General features: G+C 43.4%; 2 protein-coding genes across 2 annotated transcripts; one reads left to right on the top strand and one right to left on the bottom strand.

Moving 5' to 3' along the window:
• Positions 1-451: 451 nt before the first annotated feature.
• tm2d2 (TM2 domain containing 2) lies at positions 452-5,804 on the top strand. The gene is made up of 4 exons (XM_035436278.1): positions 452-708; positions 1,054-1,141; positions 2,069-2,184; positions 3,650-5,804. The coding sequence occupies exons 1-4, from the start codon at positions 452-454 to the stop codon at positions 3,861-3,863; spliced, it is 675 nt and encodes a 224-aa protein (XP_035292169.1). The 3' UTR covers positions 3,864-5,804.
• Positions 5,805-7,339: 1,535 nt separating this feature from the next.
• On the bottom strand, positions 7,340-20,468 carry htra4 (HtrA serine peptidase 4). The gene is made up of 9 exons (XM_035436111.1): positions 20,054-20,468; positions 14,600-14,699; positions 14,007-14,211; positions 11,420-11,614; positions 11,245-11,277; positions 9,505-9,619; positions 9,284-9,341; positions 8,983-9,078; positions 7,340-7,918 (listed from the first exon to the last, which is right to left on the bottom strand). Exons 1-9 carry the CDS (start codon positions 20,466-20,468, stop codon positions 7,753-7,755), a joined length of 1,383 nt encoding a protein of 460 aa, XP_035292002.1. The 3' UTR covers positions 7,340-7,752.
• Positions 20,469-21,538: the final 1,070 nt, after the last annotated feature.

The following is a 21,538-nucleotide window of genomic DNA, read 5'->3' on the forward strand; positions in this document are numbered from 1 at the left end:
AAGACTGCATAACACCAGTTAGTCCCCACGTGACTGTAAGGGGACGCGACTCCTTCCCGTTTCCACCTAGTGACGTCATATCCGCTGCTCTATCCAAAATGGGCGACATAGATGATAAAATATTTTTGCATTGCTTACGAACGCGGTAGAAATCGTAAGAGATTACTTTATATATTAGCGCCTCGGATCTTAAAGAACAGATTGTGTGTAATGTAACATACAATATGCGAGAGATGTAGCAACAAGCTGACACGTTGGTGGAAATGTCCACACCATTCTTCCTGTCTAGCACGGGACACAAACTAGGTTAGCTAGCTAGCTTGATAGCAGTCTAAATCAAATAGATTTAATATTACAGATCTCTGCACCATTAATATGTAGTCACATTTAGCGAAGTGTAGCTAGCCTAACTTTAGAGTTTAACCAGTTGCCATCATCCGTCAAAGTGAAGATGTTCCGGGTTTCTGTGAGCTACATTCTACTATGCGGCCAGATTCTGCTTCTTCTGACCGTGTTGTTGCTGCAATGTTTGGAAGGGACTCATTCTCAGAACGCGTCGACAACACCTGGAAACCGTGGTACAACCGCTGCATTTGGAGACCAAGAAAACGGGACATTTCGTACCACACCAGCTGACCATGCGAATGAGTCCCACCAAAACGTCTGGGAATACAGGCCCCCATCGCCGGTTGTCCTTTGTAGCTATCTGTACGTATTTTCTGGTTAGCTAGCAAGCTAGCTATCTATGTTTGCTCTATTTCTTTTTAACACCACGGACGACTATTATTAAACAATATGTCGTGATTACCCATTACGCTACTAGGTAACCGCATTTGTTAAGCTTCCGATTTGGTATGATTGTTGACTTAATTTGAAAGCTTCTAAACTTGACGCCAGACGCTCTATCAGATTGTTTAAGTGTGTTCTTTTCACTGGCACTTTTTTAGACAACCACGTAGCCATGCCCGCCTTTCGATGAATCCTGGTAAATGTGTATGTAACTGTGTAGAAACCGTGTCTAAAATGTGATATGTATTTTTCTTATGATCAAAGGCCGGAGGAGTTTATATATTGTCAACCACCTGTCGACCACACAGGGAATACGACTGCTTTAGCGGAAATGGGCCATGGTTGTGCGAAGGTAAGCAGTTTGACGGGCCACCAAATATTTGCGCAACACACTATCAATTTGTGTTTTTGTCAAAGTGTTGTGACTGAATTGTAATGAATGTGGTATTTTGAGCAGGCAAGAATTTACTTGATGTAATGTGTGAATGGAACCCAAGATTCTCAGTCCACAATACTTGTCATTGGTACGCCATCCTGTGAAGCTATTCCTATGTCACTATGTCAGACAGCCCTTGTGAAAATTGCAGCTGGTCAAGATGGTTTAAGCTGTGCATTTTCAGCTAAGTGACATGCTGTTTACCAGCTGACCAGCCCATTTAGTGCTGTCCGGCCTTTGGCAGCCATCAAGCATGGACCGTACTGAATGAAAAGGATCTTGGTGTGGGCCTGACAGTTTGTTCTTGACTCCGCAGATTTGCAGGCTGAGTTGCATTGGGTATTTGAGGGTATCAGCCAGCCCCTAAGCCTTTGCTAATTTTTGATAATTTTGTCTCTTAACTGGTGCCTGAACGGCCAGCGGGGGGCCTTGATGAGTGGTGAAATCCTGTCATCCTGGCTAATTGAAACCTTCCCATCCTTGGGTGACATTAAAGCCAACTGTGCACTAACCAGTGGGGCCTCTCCATGCAGTAGAACAGTGCCTTAACAGTATGCGCCACGCTTTTACTTCTAACCAAACAATACACAGCACCAGACGTGGGTCAAATACGTATTTGTTTTGGATTCATACTTTTCTACTCTTTACTGATCTTCTGACAATCAAACCTCATTGGCTGTGGTTTAGCCCCTCCTCTCACAGCCGAGTATAATAAAACATTCACAGTCGCACATCTATGTAAAAGCCTGAACTCTCATTAGCATGTCATGTTCCAGTATTGCTTTTTCAGGGACTGTTCATTTGAGTCCATGTTCTCAGCACTATGCCTCTGTGTTGTTCCAGTTTGGAGGCCAGGCATATAAAGATGTGAACCACACACGGGTGATGTGCATGGCGCTGGATGGCATCGAGTGTGCCCCTCCGCGAGAGTTTCTGAGAGGGCACGAGCCCTGCATTAAGTAAGTCACACATCAAGCAGACCTCACGCTTTCATGCATCGTTTCTCCTTAGTAGTGTCCAGAAATGGCCCTCACGCCTGTCTGCACTGCGGGTAGAAATGCGCACGCACGCACGCGCACGCACACACACACACACACACACACACATAGTCTGCATTAAGATAAAGTTAAGCTTTTTAAATGAATTTTTTTGTGTATCTCTGAACAGTTGATACGAGTCATTTGTTTAAAAAGTAAAGTAATATTCAGTAGCTTATGTTGCATGATTTATAATGGCATGGATTTCGAAAGCGTGCTGATTTGCAAAATGTGGAATGGGGAAACATATTGACCAGGGGTATCAAATACTTTTACATATTTTTTTTTGCTGACACATGGTGTGAGTGTACATACACTTAATCAAAATTCTCTTAGCCCAGATGGCAGTGCAATAGCAGCCAATAAGTTTGTGGGTGTAACATTCCGGAAACTAAAGAAGCAAAACTAGTGAAAAATAAGAACTCCAGGATCGTGCCGTGACAGCAAAAACAAAACAAACTGACTTTGTTGAATTATTCAAATGATTTAAAATCTGTAGTGGTTAAAATACTTTATTATAATATTTTAAAATTTAAAATTCTAAAACATTGCATGACCACTAGAGGGCAATATTGACAAATGTACACATGGACGCAGCAGAATTAGCCTTCTTACAATGTGCATAGATTTTTTGTTTATTGTCTTCCTCTTTTTGCTGTTTGTCTTGTATTAAAGCTATTGTTCTTTAACGTATATAACCATGATTATTTGAAAAGTACACTACATGGCCAAAAGTATATGGACACCTGACATCCAACACCATCTCATCCAAAATTATGGCCATTAATATGGAGTTGGTCCACAACCTACACTCTTCTATCCTAGATGTTGGAGCATTGCTCCAGGGAAACCAAACTTGTTTTTGTTATTTTTTTAATGTTAAAAATGAAAGGATTATAATATTTCTGGACCCTCACCTTTCTCGAATTCATACTGAGCAGGTAGAGCTGACACATTGCTTCCTGCATCTGTTCATATCTGTAACATCACACCTTCAAGGTGTGGTTCGTTATTTACACCGAAGTGATGTTTATACAGCACTAGGCAGAAAAACATCTGTTCTAGTCGATCGTGGGAGCCAAAAAAGTCTGAATATCAAATGCATAAGGATTAATCTCCTTAATCTGATTGACCAATGGACTATATTATATTATAGTAAATGGTCAGGGAAACACTTGCTTAAATAAACTTGTTACCCAAAGTTAATTGATAAGACCACGCAGGTAAAGCTGGCTCATTGGCATGTGATGAAATGGGTGCCCCTCCCCATAGACTCCCACCGCTCCCCCAGCTTCGGGGTCCCGGCGTTCCGTTATCGCACTCGCGTTTCCCCGGTAACCCTGTCCGTCGCTCTCTCCCACCGGCCCGCTGTGCGCTGCGGTTTCAGGTACACCGGGCACTACTTCATAACCACCCTGCTCTACTCCTTCTTCCTGGGCTGCTTCGGGGTGGACCGCTTCTGCCTGGGCCACACCGGCACGGCGGTGGGGAAGCTGCTCACGCTCGGGGGGCTGGGCATCTGGTGGTTCGTGGACCTGATCCTGCTCATCACCGGCGGCCTGATGCCCAGCGACGGCAGCAACTGGTGCACTTTCTACTGAGGGAGCGGAGGGAGAGACAGAGGGATGGAGGGATGGGGGAGTGGGGAGGAGGGGCTGGGCAACGTTCATGCGGTTCAGGGCAGTTGGGCTTTTATTTCACTCTGACCACAATGTACCTTCTTAACTTAGATAAATGACTTTAAGAAAGCGTTACTTTCTCTTTTTTTCTTCTTTTTTTTTTTTTTACTCGTCCTGTTGTAACATCTTTGATTAATGTGACTTTGTGATGAGATCGAACACTGGATTATTTCTGTGTTCAACCGTAAGGTCTCAAATTGATTGCTTGGATCGGTTTTCACATGCTTGTTAATTAGCCAAGAATGAAGTTTTAATATTTCTCATCAATATTCATGAAGGCGAGCCTAAGACCTGGGCATAAAATAACCGATAATTCGCTTATTAACTTTCCCTCCTGAAAATGTGAGTGAAGACCGATATTCAGCGGGTCATTATTTACACAAAAATTTTGTTTATACAGCACTAGGCAGGAAAACATCAGCTTCAATTGATCTTAGGAGCCAACAAAAGTATAAATATCAAATATTCAAAAATTAATCTCTTTAATCTGACGGACTCATTGTAGTAAATTGCGGGGGAAGTGCTTGCTTAAATAACCTTGTCCCCCAAAGTAAACTGTAAACGAAAAAGCCATGTGCAGTTTAGGAAGAGTCAATGGTCCCATTGCTCAACAGGTAAATTGTTAAGCAAGGATGCCGTGCAGTGTTTGTATTGGCGCAGCTTTTTAAACATTGTGCGAAGCTTCTGCGCCACCAGAAACGCACGGCTCCTTGAACATTCCTGAGATGTAGATTTTTATGTAATGGGTTGCCAACAGCATCAGGAAGCAGGCGGACGCGTGCAGGCGCCAGCATGTTTTGATTGATAACTGTATGTCTGATGAAGATGTGGAGTTTAAGTCTGTGGGGGACATGAAGTTGGCACTCGTTTGTTTTTCGTGAGTTTTATCTTCGGTGTCATGTTCGTTCGTGTTTCTGAAATCTGCGATATAGAATTCACACTCGTGAAATGCACATCTTTTCAAGCTGATATTTTGCGTAATTAACACTTGGTACACCCGAAGCCCCAATGTTGCACCCGTACACTTTTCTCCTTTGTCAAATTAGTGACTCTCAACCGACGATTTGTTGCAGCCGCGCTGACGGAGAAAGATGAAGCGAATCCGGCGTAGTGTCGGAGAGCTCTCCGAGGAATCGCTCGGCTCGTCGTCTTTAATCTCGCTCCAGCGCTCCCCCCCCCCCGCGCCTTCAGCACTTGTAGCGTCGGTCTTTCTCGCGCTCATCTGAATTCACAATACCGTCTGACCTATTGTGAGGAAAGACGTGCTTGTGTACACGCTGGTTAAATTGAACTGTATTGAACATGTTTTTTATTGAATCGTGCACTGTATACAACATGCCAAACAGTAGCAAACAAAACCATTGAACCCACGCTGTAGAAGAGACGCCAGTATGGATCTTGTGACCTTGTGTTTTGCCGACCCTTTAACCCGAGCAGTATAGTGGTCTTCCCATATGTTTCTGAAATGACCTTGCCTTGCATACAGTACAGCTTGGGTGAACTTTGAAAACTTCCTGATTCATTTAGTTTCAGGTTTCAAGTCTGTTGGTGCAGATCTGTGCAGTATCTCTAATTCTGCCTCTTTTCCCCAAACTGACCTGTGCTGTTACTTGATGGTTTAATGACTGATGGGTTATATACACTGATACAAAGTCCACACAAAGGTAATTACATTTTTGGATTGTTTAATGGAATTATTATGTACAGGTGTATTATTTTGTAAAAAGATTCTCAGTTTAAATCATGTTCACTGTAGCACACGGAGACATAGTACTTTGATACTGTCCATTCAAAACGTTTTTGTTATTTCACAGTTTGTTGCTTTTTAGCTTCAATAAAAATGGAAGTTTCTTTGCAGATTGATTTGCAGTTGCTTTTTGAATTCGCCATATGTATGAATAAATGCAAGAAGGAACACACATTGGAATACACTGGGATATTAACAAACTGTGTTTTTCCATTTATTAATGATATTTTTCTTTTGCTCCTTGGCATGCTAATCTAATCAGAGTTGCCAAACACAAACAATTAATAGACTGACATATTGGTCCATTGACAGAGTGCCAGCTCTACCCCACACTACCCAGCACAGTAGTGTGAGGTTGTATTCAGTGCTTAAAGTAAGTGTAGAGGTGGCACAGGGTTTAATATCGAAGTCGTCGATATTTGGAAGCCTCATCCGTCTCTCATTGTCTATTCTTCTCAGGGTTGTGCCTGAAATTCCTAATCCCACTGGGGTTTAGTTGACAGGATTTATTAGTGTGTGCGCAAGTGACAATGACTAATTAATAATTCATAAAGGGGTTGCAAGGTGGCTCTTCCTGTTCAAATTCTGGGTTTTTTTGTGTGTGTAAGACGCTCCTAACAGTCTGGCACTAAATCCTGGCCCTGCCAGTACTAACTGTGCTACGCGGCATTGCTGTGTGGTGCATAATTGTTGCAGTTTGTTAAAGACCCTGCGCAATGGAAATCAGACATTTTTAATAGTTATGCACAGATCACCATAGAATAACTTTTTTCAGATAAAATTTTTTTTCCCATCCTGCAACTTTATATTGCCCAATCGAGGAAGATTTGGTATTGCTCATTTGGAGAATCTTTATTGTCTAACTAACTTGGCATTTTACTTTATAGCCAATCAATGGTGCAACCATTCATTGAGCTGCCAGAAGTGGACTTCAAGGGAATATCTATATAGAACTGACATACCATGCCAACTGACATTTGGATAGTGATAGTTTTTTGCTCTGTACTCCAGTGCATTGGATTTATAATGAAACGGTGAATATGAGGTTAAAGTGCAGACTGTCAGCTTTAATTTGTGAGCGTTTACATCCATATTGGGTCATCTGTGTAGGAATTTCAGCAGTTGCCTCGCATTACAGTTTGAGTTTAAGGAATAATATGTACTTCTTTTTGGCTGGACCGCAACAGCGGGGCCAACCCTACAAACGCGAATGTCTGTGACTGAGTGAGTTATGAAGTTACACCATTGGTCGGTCGGTCCAGCCAAGACCTGGTCTTGTTTTACTGCAGCTAATGTTCTAAATGAAAACTGCAGGTACTCCCTGCTCCTTGTCTCCTCCTGCCATGTGTGTCCTGCATGATTTAAGTAGTCTCGGGTGATGCCTTTTCTCATGCTGGGACATGCAGGGTTGCGTTGAGTTTTTAAAATTTTTTTATTGCGTGACCAGTCAAAGGGCCTAGAAGCAAAGAACATTGCTTTTATTGAACTGCAGGCCCGTAAAGTTTAATTACATTTTGACGCAGCACATCAAGTACTGCTACTGCAGTGTTAATTGGATTTATCGGAGACCATTTTAAGACGCCAAACTTCAATCAAGGCTAATCAATGCACTTTATTCACTGTCACAAAAAGCAGGCTGTTGGATCCAAAATTAATTCAACATTTTTTTTTATTATAAATGATTAAAAAAATTAAGTTCTCATCTTCAAAAAAAATCCTGTTCATTATGAATCCCTACTATGAACAGAACTCCTGTGATGGGTTGCCTTTGCAGTTGTCATGATAATACCTATTTCTTTTCCTTATCCTCTGACTTTTGGTCATATGTGGACCAGAAATGGGCAAAGTCAGTGCTCAATGTAGAAAGAAAGGACAAAAAAGTACGGAATATGAGTACGTATATACACTGATAATATATACAGTATATAAATATGTGCGTTTTCTTGCATTTTGTGTAAGAAACATTCGTATTCTTATATTGCTTGGTGTGGTAACATAGGGTGGTGAGGTCCATGCTGAATAATAGAGAACCTCCTAGACTTTATTTTATGGAGGAAGTGCAGCTCAGTCTACGTCCTCTGGGACCACTTTGAGGACCACGTCCTCGTTGGCCCGGCGCACCACCACCGCCAGGGCGCTGCTGGAGTGGACCGCGTTGCTCACGTCCTCCGTGGTCCGGACGGCCCGCCCGTTGATGCTGATGATGACGTCTTGGTTCTGCAGCCCGGAACTAAAGGAGCAAAAGCAACAGTGGCATATTTCAGAAACTTTCTTCCTGTCTTCCTTTTTACATTTTGTTCTCTTTGATGGTTAGCCAAACACCCTAGGTCAACCCCTCCCCCACACGCACCCCTTTTCTTTAATGGGAAGACCAGAGGGCTGAAATATTTGGCCTCCGGACAGGGTTGAGATGTTTCTCTTGATCCAAGGCCCAGATTGAGACCTAAGTACTTGGTGGAAGGCTTCTCATCTGCAAGAGTCTGTCATGTTTTTTTTGTTGTTGTCCTGGCTTAAATCAATTTCCATTCTGTGTATCTGCAATGCAAATACCAGAAAGGCAACATGCAGCCTTCCACAAGCACCTTCCAAAGCACTTAGTCTGTGCGGGATTAGTTTACATGCTGGGCCTGCACGCCAGAGCTTTGGAAGCAGCCTGTCGTCGATCTGACTGAGGAAGAGAAGGAACCGAAGCTGGAGGGATTTTCGATACCTACCCTCCCTTTCCACCTGGGGGGTGGGGTGGGGGGGGGGGGCAGGGTGTAAAGGAGAAGTAAAGGAGAACAGGAGATTGCAGATCTACAGCTTTGAGAAGGACCCCAGTGAGGTTCACGTTCCTTCCCAGTGAAAGTCTCGCCCGGCCTGGTCACAGTATTACCTCAGCACTGCCAAAACCATTTGGCAAAGAGCAAGGAACTGGACAATGAATCAGCATCCTCTTGTGGAACATTCTAGTAGATTTCAGGCTGTGGACCTAACTCCCAATGGCCAATACAGTCTATTGAATGGTCTGCCTCTGATTATCTGATTAGCTTATTTTTGAAGGTATTAGACCTTGCCAAATGATCAGGATTTTAATATATTACTTTTCTGTTTAGTCCAGACCAGGTTGTTTTAGAATGAATTTAGAATGAAAGATGTGCGATAAAATGCTAGTACCCTAGTCAGATCAGTATGTTTGCATATTGAAAGAAAGAAAGCTGGAAGAAAGCGTGGGGAGTCATGGTTGGGTACACGTGTGTGGGAGGAGGCGTGTGTAGCCCGCGTGTGTGGGAAGAGTCTGGACCTGTCTCATACCTCGATGCAGCGGTCCCAGGGATCACCTCGTACACGTACACGCCCGAGGTCACATCCGGGAAAGCTTTGTCGCGGTCCTTCAGGTCTCTGATCATTCTAAGATGACAAGAAGCGGATTTGTCAGCGAGTCAAAGCAGGCGTATTAGTGCCATTCTGGATGCAGAAAATGACCTTAAATTGCTGTAGATGAAGCAGGTTTCAGCACGCATGGATTCCCACAATCACAACAAAAGGCAGAGATCCAGATCTGTTGGGTGGCTGAGGTATAGGGCTAGATCCACAAAGCAAGTTGTCAACTTACGATGCTGAAAGCTGGAACATTCTCACCCCCATGTACTTCTTTTTAGGAAGTGTCTTTCCTGTGTTCAGAATAGGATTTCGGTTACATAATGCACAGCCTGGTTAAAATACAATTCCATGCATCCAATCCTCACTTTACCTCCTAATTAATTCAGGGTGAAACAGATTGCCATGCAGCTGTGTTAACAATATTTTCTTGCACTGAATAATAACGGCACCTACCTTTTATTTGTCTGTCGTAGGAGTCGGTGAGGAACTGGCGTATTTTGTCTGAAGGAATCGCAAATGATATCCCTGCTGTAACCTTCAAAGTGTTAATTCCGATAACCTCTCCATCCTTGAGAACAAAAAAATAGGGAAAAAAATAAATGCAGAAAATGAATTAGTTCAAAAATGTATTAGTTGGGATGCAATTAGTAAAGAATACATGAATGTGAACAACATTCTGGTCAACATATAGGCAACAGAAAAATTTGCACTACAACATTTTTGTACCCCTAAAGACAAATACTGAAATATGATAGCAATACAACTGTTTTTAAAGATACAAGGCCTTCCGCCTTCGGCATTGTTTTCCCATTTCTTTTGTGCAAGGGTGAAACTGTACCTCGAAAACGGTAAAGCACTTATGAAAGCGACTCCCATAAGACACGACAAGGCATTCCTAGAAGATGCCCAGTGAATGCCAAAAATGTGCCAATGCTGGCAGTGCAAAAAATGTGGCTGTGCTGCCGCAAATGTATTGTAGATGAGGGTACAATGAAATTTTAAACAGTAAAGATGCAAATGTGCCCTGCGTGCAAATGTAATCCAGTGAGATAAACATGGTTTGAGAAATAAAATGAAATAACTAATAGCCACAGAGTAAATGCACTTGACCGTATCCTCTCCCTCTGATGCATGTTTTTAAGGAGAACAGACTACCAGGTTATTTCCTGAACTGCACGTGTGTGTCGGTCTACATCATAGCACGGCTTTTTATACGAAATGCACTAAACAGCCAGCCACTACTAGGCAGCTCCGGACTAGATCGCCCTCTGAGGCATTTATTGCTGGTGCAGTGAAGCTCCCCACAGCCCACATCCAGTCCTGACCGCGGCAGTGCCGACTGGAGCCGGGGAGTCCGGCGGAGCTCGGCACAGCCGGCCGCGGTGTCGCCCCCCGAGAGGAGGCGTTCGGCTCAGAGTGCCCCGCCCCGTCGCACGTCAGCGACTCCTCCGGCCGCCCCGACGCCCGCAGTGTCGACCGCCGGCGGCCGATTTCGATGCGCGATTTCGGCACGCGGCTGTGCTAAGGTGCTCCCTCCTCCTCCATTTTCACAGGGTGGGGCGTGCTCGTAAAAACTGGATACTTCGAGTAACGCGCAAAAAAATGTTAAAAAATGTAAAAAAAGAAAAATTAACAAGCATTCCTCAGTGAGTCATGAAATGAGCAACAGTTTGCATTCGGAGCGGAAAAAAAAAACTGTTCGGCTTGAGCGATGCCCCTGGGTAAGCATCAGGAATGTGAGTTGGCATGCACAGGCAGCTGTAGCCTGACTGCTGCAGAAACACACACTGACTTGACACTGCCCTCGTGGATAGTCTGTACGTTCTCCATACGCTGCGGCAGGACCTGTAGTGGGTTATGCTGCATACAGTACATTCCCTGTTTTTTATAAGGCTTTGGGTTAAAAGAAAATAAAATCAGAAATAGTAAATATTAAACGCATATCACCCTTTAGAAGCTTTAATAAGGAAAACCGAACTGTATAGACTAACAGTGAGAAGTTTCAGTGGGATATGATTTGGAGGTTGTTTGTTTGTTTCCTTCGAGCAGAAATCAGTAATAAATATGAGCATGACCAATGTGCATCTGAGATGAATAGCCTCATGCATCACATTGTGTGTTCTGCTTGTGAAGAAGGTATTCCATGCAAAATGCAATAATCGGCTTCTAATGCTCAGTAATAGCATCACTTACCAAGTTAACCAGTGGGCCCCCTGAGTTGCCGTACTGTAGAAGAACATAAAAAAGAAACAATTTTTATTAATCATCTAAAGGCGGTACAGATCTGTACAGATTTATGGCAGAAGCAGGGGCAGCTGAGATTGCATGTTGCTGATGTCAGCAGATGAGACGTCCGGCCGTGACTCACGTTGATGATGGCGTCGGTCTGGATGTACTCCATGTCCGAGTCCTTGAGCCCCAGCTCGTGGCCGCCCCGTTGCGTGGTGCTGACGATGCCGGTGGTGACGGTATTCTGCAGGGAGAAGGGGCTGCCCACGGCCACCACGAACTCCCCCGGGCGCAGGTCCGACGAGCGGCCCAGCATCAGCACGGGCAGGTGGTTCTGGAAACGGACAGACGCACGCGGGACCCGCCGATAAGCCTTCTGTTTACGTGCACAGCGATGCACAGGGTTTACACGGGGGGGGGGGGGGGGGGAAGAGCGCTGCCTTGGGAGGCCCGCATTGGCAGCGAAGACGCCGGCGGACGCGGCCGACCGCACGTGTCCGCCGCGGAGGTCCGCGGGCGACGAAGGGACCCCTCTTCCCTTCGGTGCGGTGCCGCCTCCGCCTGTCGGCGCACGTCTCCTCTCGCCGCGGTGGAATGCTGTTCTTTCGCCGGGAGCCCCAATCGCACGCTCGCGGTTTATTACCCCCGCCCGGGGCGGGAAGTCACGCTCCATCGCTGCCTCTCGCTACGAGCCTCTCTGTACGACCCTCTCTGTACGAGCCTCCCAGTACAAACCTCTCGCTATGAGCCTCTCTGTACGAGCCTCTCTGTACGAGCCTCTCTGTACGAGCCTCTCTGCACGAGCCTCTCTGCACGAGCCTCTCTGTACGAGCCTCTCTGTACGAGCCTCTCTGCACGAGCCTCTCTGCACGAGCCTCTCTGTACGAGCCTCTCTGTACAAGCCTCTCTGTGTGAGCCTCTCTGCACGAGCCGCTCTGTACGAGCCTCTCTGTACGAGCCTCTCTGTATGAGCCTCTCTGCACGAGCCTCTCTGCACGAGCCTCTCTGCACGAGCCTCTCTGCACGAGCCTCTCTGTACCAGCCTCTCTGTACCAGCCTCTCTGTACCAGCCTCTCTGTAGGAGCCTCTCTGCACGAGCCTCTCTCTGTACGAGCCTCTCTGTACGAGCCTCTCTGTACGAGCCTCTCTGTACGAGCCTCTCTGTGTGAGCCTTTCTGTACGAGTCTCTCTGCACGAGCCTCTCTGCACGAGCCTCTCTGTACCAGCCTCTCTGTACCAGCCTCTCTGTAGGAGCCTCTCTCTGTACGAGCCTCTCTCTGCACGAGCCTCTCTGCACGAGCCTCTCTGTACGAGCCTCTCTGCACGAGCCTCTCTCTGTACGAGCCTCTCTGTACGAGCCTCTCTCTGTACGAGCCTCTCTCTGTACGAGCCTCTCTGCATGAGCCTCTCTGCACGAGCCTCTCTGTACGAGCCTCTCTGTACGAGCCTCTCTGTACGAGCCTCTGGTGCCATCTCTGCACGGCAGCTGAAGGGACTGAGAGCCGTCATCGCCAGGCAGCTTCATTAAGCCTTCCCCCCGCCATTGTGCAATGGCTGCGGTCTGCTGCTCTCTGCCTCTTATTTATCCCGTAGCGTAAGTTATCCGCAGCACTAAAGACGTTCACCCTTAACCTGTTACATTATGTGCTGCGCTGCAAGAATCGGCCCCGCTGTTACCTGAGTCTCAGGCACATGACACGAAGCGCCTTGAAAAACCCTGTGGATAGGAGCTTTCCTTCCCAACGCCCACTTTGGGAAATAGGTGTGGTTGTGCTGTTCATTCAGCCCTTATCTGTATACAGTTTCACTATGCCTATGACATTTCATTTAGCATCTAGCTAATTAGCCACTGAATTAAATTCTATATTAATCTGATTTAATACAGGGCACAAAAAATGCTCAATTAATTGGAAGACTGTTTTTAATCAGACTTCTTATCCACACAATCACCCCCTCAATACCATGTTTCAGGTAACAAGCTGTTGAGGGATGTCAGATCAAGATCTGTATTCAATTAACGGCTCAATCAAACCTAATTAACAAAGAGATTTTCTGGAAGGGAAGCCAGCATATAGTATGTAGCACACAGCAGGTCCCAAGGACCTGTTTTAAGAAAAGACTTGTACAGTTTACTATCAACGAGAAGCCTGTTGGCTCATAGTCCAGTACAGTACTGTCTACTGTACTAGTTATCAGATATTTTGTTCCACAGCGAGGACCTAGGATGTAGGATTTGATGAATAAATCGGCTGTCTTTTTTTGCCCAGGGATCTCTTAATACTGTACAGAGGAGCTATTTAGAGGATTGTCTGTCAGAAAGGAAACAAATGCTTAGCGTCCTCGCACCTGCGAATACTGAAACGAGCTGGGACTGTGAATTCCTACCACCAGAAGCGACACCCCTAGAGAGTGAAAACTGACTGTGTCAAGTAGCGGAATCTAATTTTAGTCTGCAAAGGCCCTTTTTTTTTTGGCATGCTCTGGGTACATCTGTTGGACTGTTTCCCTGGGACTAATTCACTTGCAGCCTCTTTGATGCTAGTTATTCATGACAAGCCAATGGGACTGGACTGATGTAAACGGCAAAACAAAACAAACACGAAACGCAAACAAAAAAATCGCTACCAGCACATTTAAAGTTGTAAAGCGTTCGCTGCAAGGCCTCGAAGCGGTGTGTGTGTGTGTGTGTGTGTGTGTGGGGGAGGGAGGGTGGGAGGGGTACTCACATCTGACTCGATTTTAATGAGCGCGATGTCTAGTTTCTGGTCCACATCCTTGACGGTGGCGTCATACTGTGCCCCACTCTTCAGCTCGACTTTAATGCGCTGCTTGTTGGACAGAACGTGCGCGTTGGTGACAATCCAGCCTTCCTCTGACACGATGAACCCCGAGCCAGTGGACACCGGCACCTCCTTCTGGGAGAACGGCAATCTGAGACAAAAAAAGTAAACTGAGGTACTACGTTCCTCTGGAGTTACTGTATTTGTATAGTTTACACTTCTGCCTGCAACCATGGACACTGGCTAGAATCGCCCAGGACAAATCACAGGGTGGAATTAACCATTTGGACCACATTAATTAATATTAATTTCCTAAGACTCAAAAATTAACTTCATATCTCAAGCTCGAAAAAGTTTTCTTTACTTTTTTTCACGCGAATGACATTTCGTTTTTTTTAACGAAGCTCAATCAGCAGCAGAAGTGCATTTAGGCGCTTTAATTAAGACTGTGCACGGCGACAAAGCTCGCGTGCATCCCAGCTCGAGCGCAGCATCCCTCCCTGCCATCTTCAATCTCGTCAATCGTCACGGCGATTCACCTGCGGAAAAGCTCCAGATGGACCACGGCGGGCGCGATTTTGTCCACCACGTCGGCGATGAAGTTGAATTTGTAGCGCATGCTGCCAGGATTAAGGGACCCTGAAATCACAGATGTGGGGGCAGAGTAATTTTCCACCGTACATCCTCCAGAACTGCTAAAGTAACCAGACAAATCAATCTGGCTGCCATTTTTTTGGCAGTTTCCAGTGAGCAGATACACCAAAAACTTGAGTAACTTGAAACATTACTTGCACATTATTATCAATCTCTTTTCAACTTTATACAACCTTCATTTATCTACTTATTCTTTTGTTTGACATGTCTGACAGAGCAGACTAATCAATCTTTCCCGTTAAGATGGAGACATCCAGCCACAGGGGGCGCTACCACTACACCCTGAAAACCAGTGATTTAACAAGATGTCACCTGATGGTGCCCTTCATATGTATTTTAAACACAACAGCAGGTGTGAACAGCCCTTAGGGAAATTGAACATACTGCAATATGTTGTAAATGTATAAACTTTTTGAAAATATAATGAGGCAATATTTCACAGCAGAGTATTTTTGAAAAATATAATAGTAACAGGTCTTAGTGGTGATGTTGAATATTTTAATACCGATTTTATCTACAGCAAATCTGCCAGCTGAAAAGGAATGAGTAAAACTGAGTATGAAAAAAATAAATCACAAAGCTTCCCCTGAGGTGGGTACTGGCAAGTGGGACAAACTTTATAGTGAGTACGCTTTCGTAATTATTTATGACTTTCTGCCGAGGGTGCAAGTGGTTGAGGATCAGAATATACACCCTGGATGTTATGCTTTATTACCTCGTTCAGGGCATTTGTTTTTGAATGCACAATCTCTGTTTAGTTCCTGTCCAACGTGCTTTCATTGAACAATCTCAAAAAAAGAAAAACCCTTCCAAAGTTCAAAAGCCTTTGCAAAGGCACTAAAGTACTGACTTAAAGCTAATGACAAAAGAAAAATGGTTGCTATCCCAGACTGGATTGGAAACTAGCTTCAGGATACACAGAGAAGCCACAACCCTTTCTATAAGACTGTGGGATGTCCCTCAGGGATCCATGCAGGGACCCCTGCTCACCAATTACATAAATGACATTCCTAAAGACAGGAGCAACAAAATGGTTCACAGATGACATGGTCTTGATTTGTTAACAGTTTTGAAGCTACTAAAATAGGTTTAAATGGAGATGGAGATCGAACAAAGATCTAACAAAGTAGTCAAAATCAAAGTTAGACATGTGAACAGTGCCAATTTAGGAGAAGATTATTATGGTGACAGCTTAATTAGGATTGACCAAAGTGTGTCTAGATAGAGATGTGCCACTGTAAGCGACTAACAGGTTCCTGTGGATACAGGCTAGCAAACAGAATTGAGGTTGTATTCATATTGTTAAATAATAGCAGTATCCAATGTAATTTACATGTAGAATGCTGAGTCCAGTTTTAGGCATCACATAATGAGAAGGATATATTAGAAGGTACAAAAAAAGGACAACAAAACAGATATCAAGCTTACTGTAACTTACAAAGAACAGCATATGACCCTTCATCTTTCTAGGGTCAGTGAAAGAAGAATGCACTCATTTTACTGAGGTTTTTAATGTTAGAAAAAGTAAAATTAATAAAAAGGATGACGTCCTGTTTACGTTTTTTGTCAGCAGAACAAGATGACACAAGTAGAGATAAATAAAAGATACTTAAATTATTGTTTTTTTTTTGTTTTTTTTTACAAAAAAGTTTTGTTTCCACGTTTTGCATAGAATGCATAGAATAGGTTACCAGGGCTCATAATAGGGAGAGGCCCTTGGTGTATTCAAGACCAGGCTTGATAAAGTGGCTGGTACTATGAGACATGATGAACTTGAGTACCTTGTTCTTGTCCAAAAATGTTGTGCTATTGTCACATGAGCCCTTCTGTTCAGTCAATTGACTCCTACGTTTCGTGCTGTAACTCGAATTAGCTTTTTGAAGCTGAAGGCTTGTGTGTCATTGTATGCAAAACAGGAGTGCCACAATTGTAGGAAAGCCTACCTGTGTGGGGGAAAAAAAACACCATTCCCTTTGCATTTGTTCTAAGAACCATATATTGTAGCATTCTCACTACGGAACACTATTGTTAGAAACATGTTGGTTCCTGCCAGTGCTGCGTTTATATGCCCTTCAGTACAGTATCTCTCTCTCTCTCTTGTCAAGTTGAGATGTCTCAGAGGGAAGAGGGGAGTGGTTCACACTTCGCCTCCACTCATAATATTTCTTGAGACTCTCAAATCAAGTCAAGTCAAGTCAGTGAAACCAATGTGCTACATGTAGTATTCAAACCCCCCCCCTCCCCCCACCCCCTGCTTATTTAAAGTATTCGGTTTGGGATATTCCACACGTACAAAACCCAGGCAGATGTATAAAACTCTGAACGAAATGGCCAGAAAGAAGTTGTGCAGGACATTCTTAAGTAGATGATTAACCTAGGAGAACTAAATGGACTGTTTTTGTCATCGTATATTATGTTCTAATGTACTTTTCGCAGGGAAACATGGCATACTTAACTGTGCCACTGCCAGGTGACATGCTTTCACAGAAAGAGTTTAGGTACAGTACAAACCACTAAATATTGTACACACAAACACTATTTCAGAGGGCTTATAGCAAATTGTGCTTCATGCCTTGGTACTGAACCAAAAATCGCGGTTTCAAAATGCACCAACTGCCTGATCCTCAATTTTTAAATCTCTTCCGAATACACTAACACATTCTTTCAATGCGGATGGCAGGTATTTGGCTCTGACTATGGCTGTTGTGTATTGTAAAGAGGGAAAATCAAATGATTTGTTTATAGGTTATCTATCATTAATCTCAACTCTGGGGCTTTTCAAACCCTCATAATAGAATTTTTACCATAAACCATAAATCAAAATATAAAACAAGGGCAGGTCCTTCATAACTCAGCAGCATGTGTAAACAGTGTGTCAGAGATTCCAGTTGTTGGTGATGAATACTGTGTATGATCTGGCTGACAAATAATACAGTATGTACTCCTTTGGGAAGGTCCCTGCCAACAAAAAACTTATTTTTTAAACTTCATACCTTCTCTTGAAGCTAACTACTGTTCAATCAAGTACTCCAGTAAAATAGATCAGGGGCATAATATAAAATAAGATTTTAAGTCTTGACAGAAGACTCAAATATTTGTTAAGATTACCTTATCTTTTGGTTTTTGCAATACAAAATTTTATTCAACTCCTGCTCCATCTGCTCCATAACCCCCCTGACAACAGCTACATAGGAGAAAGGGCTCTGCGATGTACATCAAAACCCCCCACGCTCCCATGAAGCAAAACTCACGGGATGGACTGCAGTAAATGCAAATATTTAATTGGTCCATTTCTCTCTCTCCCTCTCCCTTCCTCTATTTACTTCAAGGCCCTTGCAAACTTTACTGTGCCAATGTGATTAATCGCACCAATCACCTCATTGTACAAGTCCGTTACCAATTAAGTGGCACCCCAAAGCTCGGAGTAATTGGAAACCATGTGGTGCGCACACCTGCTCTTCTGGAAAGCAGAAGGAGGCCCCAAGACATGATACATTTTACCTGCCTGCAGAGAGGACATGTGACAGGCAGCTGCTTGTCGGGAGTGACAGGGAACATATCATTATAAAAGCTCACTTTCAGAGAAATCTAGTTTTACTAAGTGACTCATTAAGCGAACGCGTTAAGTAAACACGGATTAACAACTGCAGCCAACTTCCCCAAAACTCCCCCACACAATTGCACATCAGTAGGAATACAGGAGTAGGTATGTCTAGGTGAGAAGATTCTATTCTTGTGGTTCCGCTGCATCTCAATATGGTATTCATAGCGGCACAGCAGGGTTGGTTCCAGCTAGCAGCGGTGTATCTGAAACTGCAGACAGGGTACACCAGCCATCATCCAGCACTCATGTCCATATCTATGCTCTTCAATCCCTGAAGTTTCCCCAGTTAGGCCTAAGCCAGCAAATACTCATTCTACACCCTTCTCCCCATAGAGTTCAATTAACTGCACACACACACACACACACACACACACACACACATTCGCACTGCTATACTTGTGAAGACTTCCCATTGACTTACATTCATTCCGTAACCTCTAACCCTAACCCTAACCCTAACCACTACATGCCTAACCTTAACTCTAACCGTAACCTAATTGTAACCCTAACCCTAACCCTAAAACAGCCTCTTGAACTTGTGGGGACCAGCAAAAGCCCCCATCTTGTGTAATTTTCCTCATCTTTCTATCCTTGTGGGGACATTTGATTCTCACAAAGATAGTAATACATGCACGCACACACACACACACACACACAGCACTAACACCTCCGGGTGTGTCGGATGTGTTTATTCAGATCACACTTTGAATCCTGTAGCTTGCAAACATTGCACCTTTTGTAAAGTATCTTCTGAAACTGTAGACATCTGAATTAGAAATGTTTAAAAATATGTGCTTGGAGGTTTTTTTTTCTTCTCCATTTGAACTTTTTTAACGTTTTAGGTAACAGTCACAATGTTACCTCTTTATTGTTGCATTACAACCTGAAATACAAATAACAACATTAATGTTTTCTTTATTAGGCCTATATGTCTTTCAGCAACAGATCTGAATATGTACACTTCATTTTCAGATCTGTTTGTCCCAGGTTAATGTACTGTTTCCTTCATAAGTGCTAAAAATAAACTATCCCTGCTGCTAAAGAAGTGAAATATTTCCTAAAACACGATAAACCACTATAACATTTAGTTTAGAAGTAATTTTTTGCTCATGCATGCACACGTGCAATAGAATTAATCACAGTACAGTACTACAGATAATTATCAAATCATATGAATCATTACAAATTTGTTAATTAGATTGTTATGATCAATTTATTAATGTGACCGAAGTAGTATATATAGTAAAAATATTTTTCCCACAATCAGCATTGTGAGTTAGCTGATGTTGGTAAATGATGTTGGAAATGACTGAGGAAATTTCTGTAGTGGCCTACACAAACAAATGAAGTGTAAAATGTGTTAAATGGTCTGAATCGCCCTGTGGCATTAAATATACGACTGTTGAGGACATAACCTTGACAAATTTATTTGAACACAATCCATCATTTTTGTGACCTGATATACAGCTGAGGTACAGTAACTGCTGTTGTTTTTACAATCGTTTCTATGATTTACAAATAGCCAATTAAATGTAATGCAGCGTAGTATATTAATTGGAATGAAAGTTTCTTAAAGACTTTTTACTTTATAGCCTAATCCCCACTATAATATAGGTTCATTTATAATAATAATAATAATAATAATAATTATTATTATTATTTTACAAATCTCGTACGAGTTGGTTTATACCCATTGTATTAATTAATTTTCGGGAAAATACTGAGTGAGACTCACCTGAGTCACAGCGTCCCCTCTGAATCAAGATGACCGGAGGCGTCCCGCTGATCTCAGCTCTCCTGTTCTCCGCTCTCAAGCGGCATAGGGTAGGGTAAGTCCTTCCATCACTCCCGCACACGGGCTCGTTCGAGGAACACACGCAAGAGCCCTGGTGCCTGTGGCTTCCTGGCGCGTAGTCACACACCATACCCTCACCACAAGTGCCTGTTCCATGCTCGCCACAAATGTCGCCCTCTCCGGAGGCGCAAATTACGCAGCAACCGCAGTTATCCTTTACAACTCCATAATAGCACGATTCTGATGCAGGACAGTGGGACACATCACACACCTCTGGGCACGGAGCTTGTCTCTTTCGGAGAAGCCGCGAATGCACTACAGAGGCAAATAAAATACACGCCATTAATTTGATCATAGTCAAAGGTTAGGCTGCAAAATTAATTCCACGCGTCTTGTATAGCTGTATAAACTAAATACTGAAAGCAGTACTGTGCTATGAGGTCCGTCCCAAATGAATTTTGCTTAGCTAAAATGATGTACCAATATCGTTTTCCATGGGAAACATTGTTGTCTTCAATATAAGAAACGCGGTACCGCACGCTTAAGATATGCTTAAACGCCTGGTAGTCATACAGTAAAGACGATACATACGAAACATACGATACATGATCTCTCCACAAAGCCTACGTTCTAATGTCCCGAGGAAAGTTTCCCTGGAATGTTGAGCAGTCGAACGCGTGCTTTCTTAATTCATCGCGTTTATGCGTCTGCACTGAGACTATAAAAGAGGAGGGCCCGTCCATACAACTCCCCACTCCCAAACAGGCCAACGGTAATAAAGCTAACAGGTACGCATTACACCCCCAGAACAGTTGGCCTATAGTAGAAAAACTTACTAAGCCATTTTGTTGCTTTGTTTTTAAGAATGGCTGCTTCTCCTAGACGAACTGTGATTATTCAACTAACAAGTTTAACAGATTAACATATCTGATCTTTTGTTTTGTAAACATAATATAGTTTAAGTCAAGTTAGCTCTCTCTATATATAACGATAAATTGGAAATTTGAATTTGATGAAAATATTTAATGCAATTGTATGACTTGACTGAAGGAACATTTTGGCTGCAAAAAAAAAAAAAAAAAAACCACAACAACAACAAATGCTTTGTCACTAGTTACAAATATATTTGACATAAAATTGCTGAGTAAGCTAACTTAAGTGTCATCACTGACAAATAAATTAAAATAAACTTTATTAGGGTATCCAGTCTTGCTAGAGAGAAAAATAAACATACAGACTATGCATGCCAGAATTCCATCTGGATATATAAGTGCTTGGTTATGCATTTCTGTGAGTCCTTGTTAGTGGTGGCTTTATGTTAAACAAAGGGCTTTTACAGAGTAAATGTTCATATGACTATCATAAGTCTGTTCAGGGACTGGTAAGCAGGAAGGACATGGCAGTGATGAAAGCCATGACTATGCG

The sequence above is a fragment of the Anguilla anguilla genome, chromosome 10, assembly GCF_013347855.1.
Source record: "Anguilla anguilla isolate fAngAng1 chromosome 10, fAngAng1.pri, whole genome shotgun sequence".
Lineage (NCBI taxonomy): Eukaryota > Metazoa > Chordata > Actinopteri > Anguilliformes > Anguillidae > Anguilla > Anguilla anguilla.

Bases quoted from the DNA above. Each gene is read 5' to 3' on its own strand.
- tm2d2 (XM_035436278.1), top strand. From the start codon at position 452: ATGTTCCGGGTTTCTGTGAGCTACATTCTACTATGCGGCCAGATTCTG. The intron at 709-1,053 runs GTACGTATTTTC...TTATGATCAAAG, and splicing joins GTTGTCCTTTGTAGCTATCT to GCCGGAGGAGTTTATATATT. The intron at 2,185-3,649 runs GTAAGTCACACA...CTGCGGTTTCAG, and splicing joins GGGCACGAGCCCTGCATTAA to GTACACCGGGCACTACTTCA.
- htra4 (XM_035436111.1), bottom strand. From the start codon at position 20,468: ATGATCAAATTAATGGCGTGTATTTTATTTGCCTCTGTAGTGCATTCG. The intron at 11,615-14,006 runs GTGAGTACCCCT...GTCCGTTTCCAG, and splicing joins TCATTAAAATCGAGTCAGAT to AACCACCTGCCCGTGCTGAT. The intron at 11,278-11,419 runs GTGAGTCACGGC...GTTCTTCTACAG, and splicing joins AGACCGACGCCATCATCAAC to TACGGCAACTCAGGGGGCCC.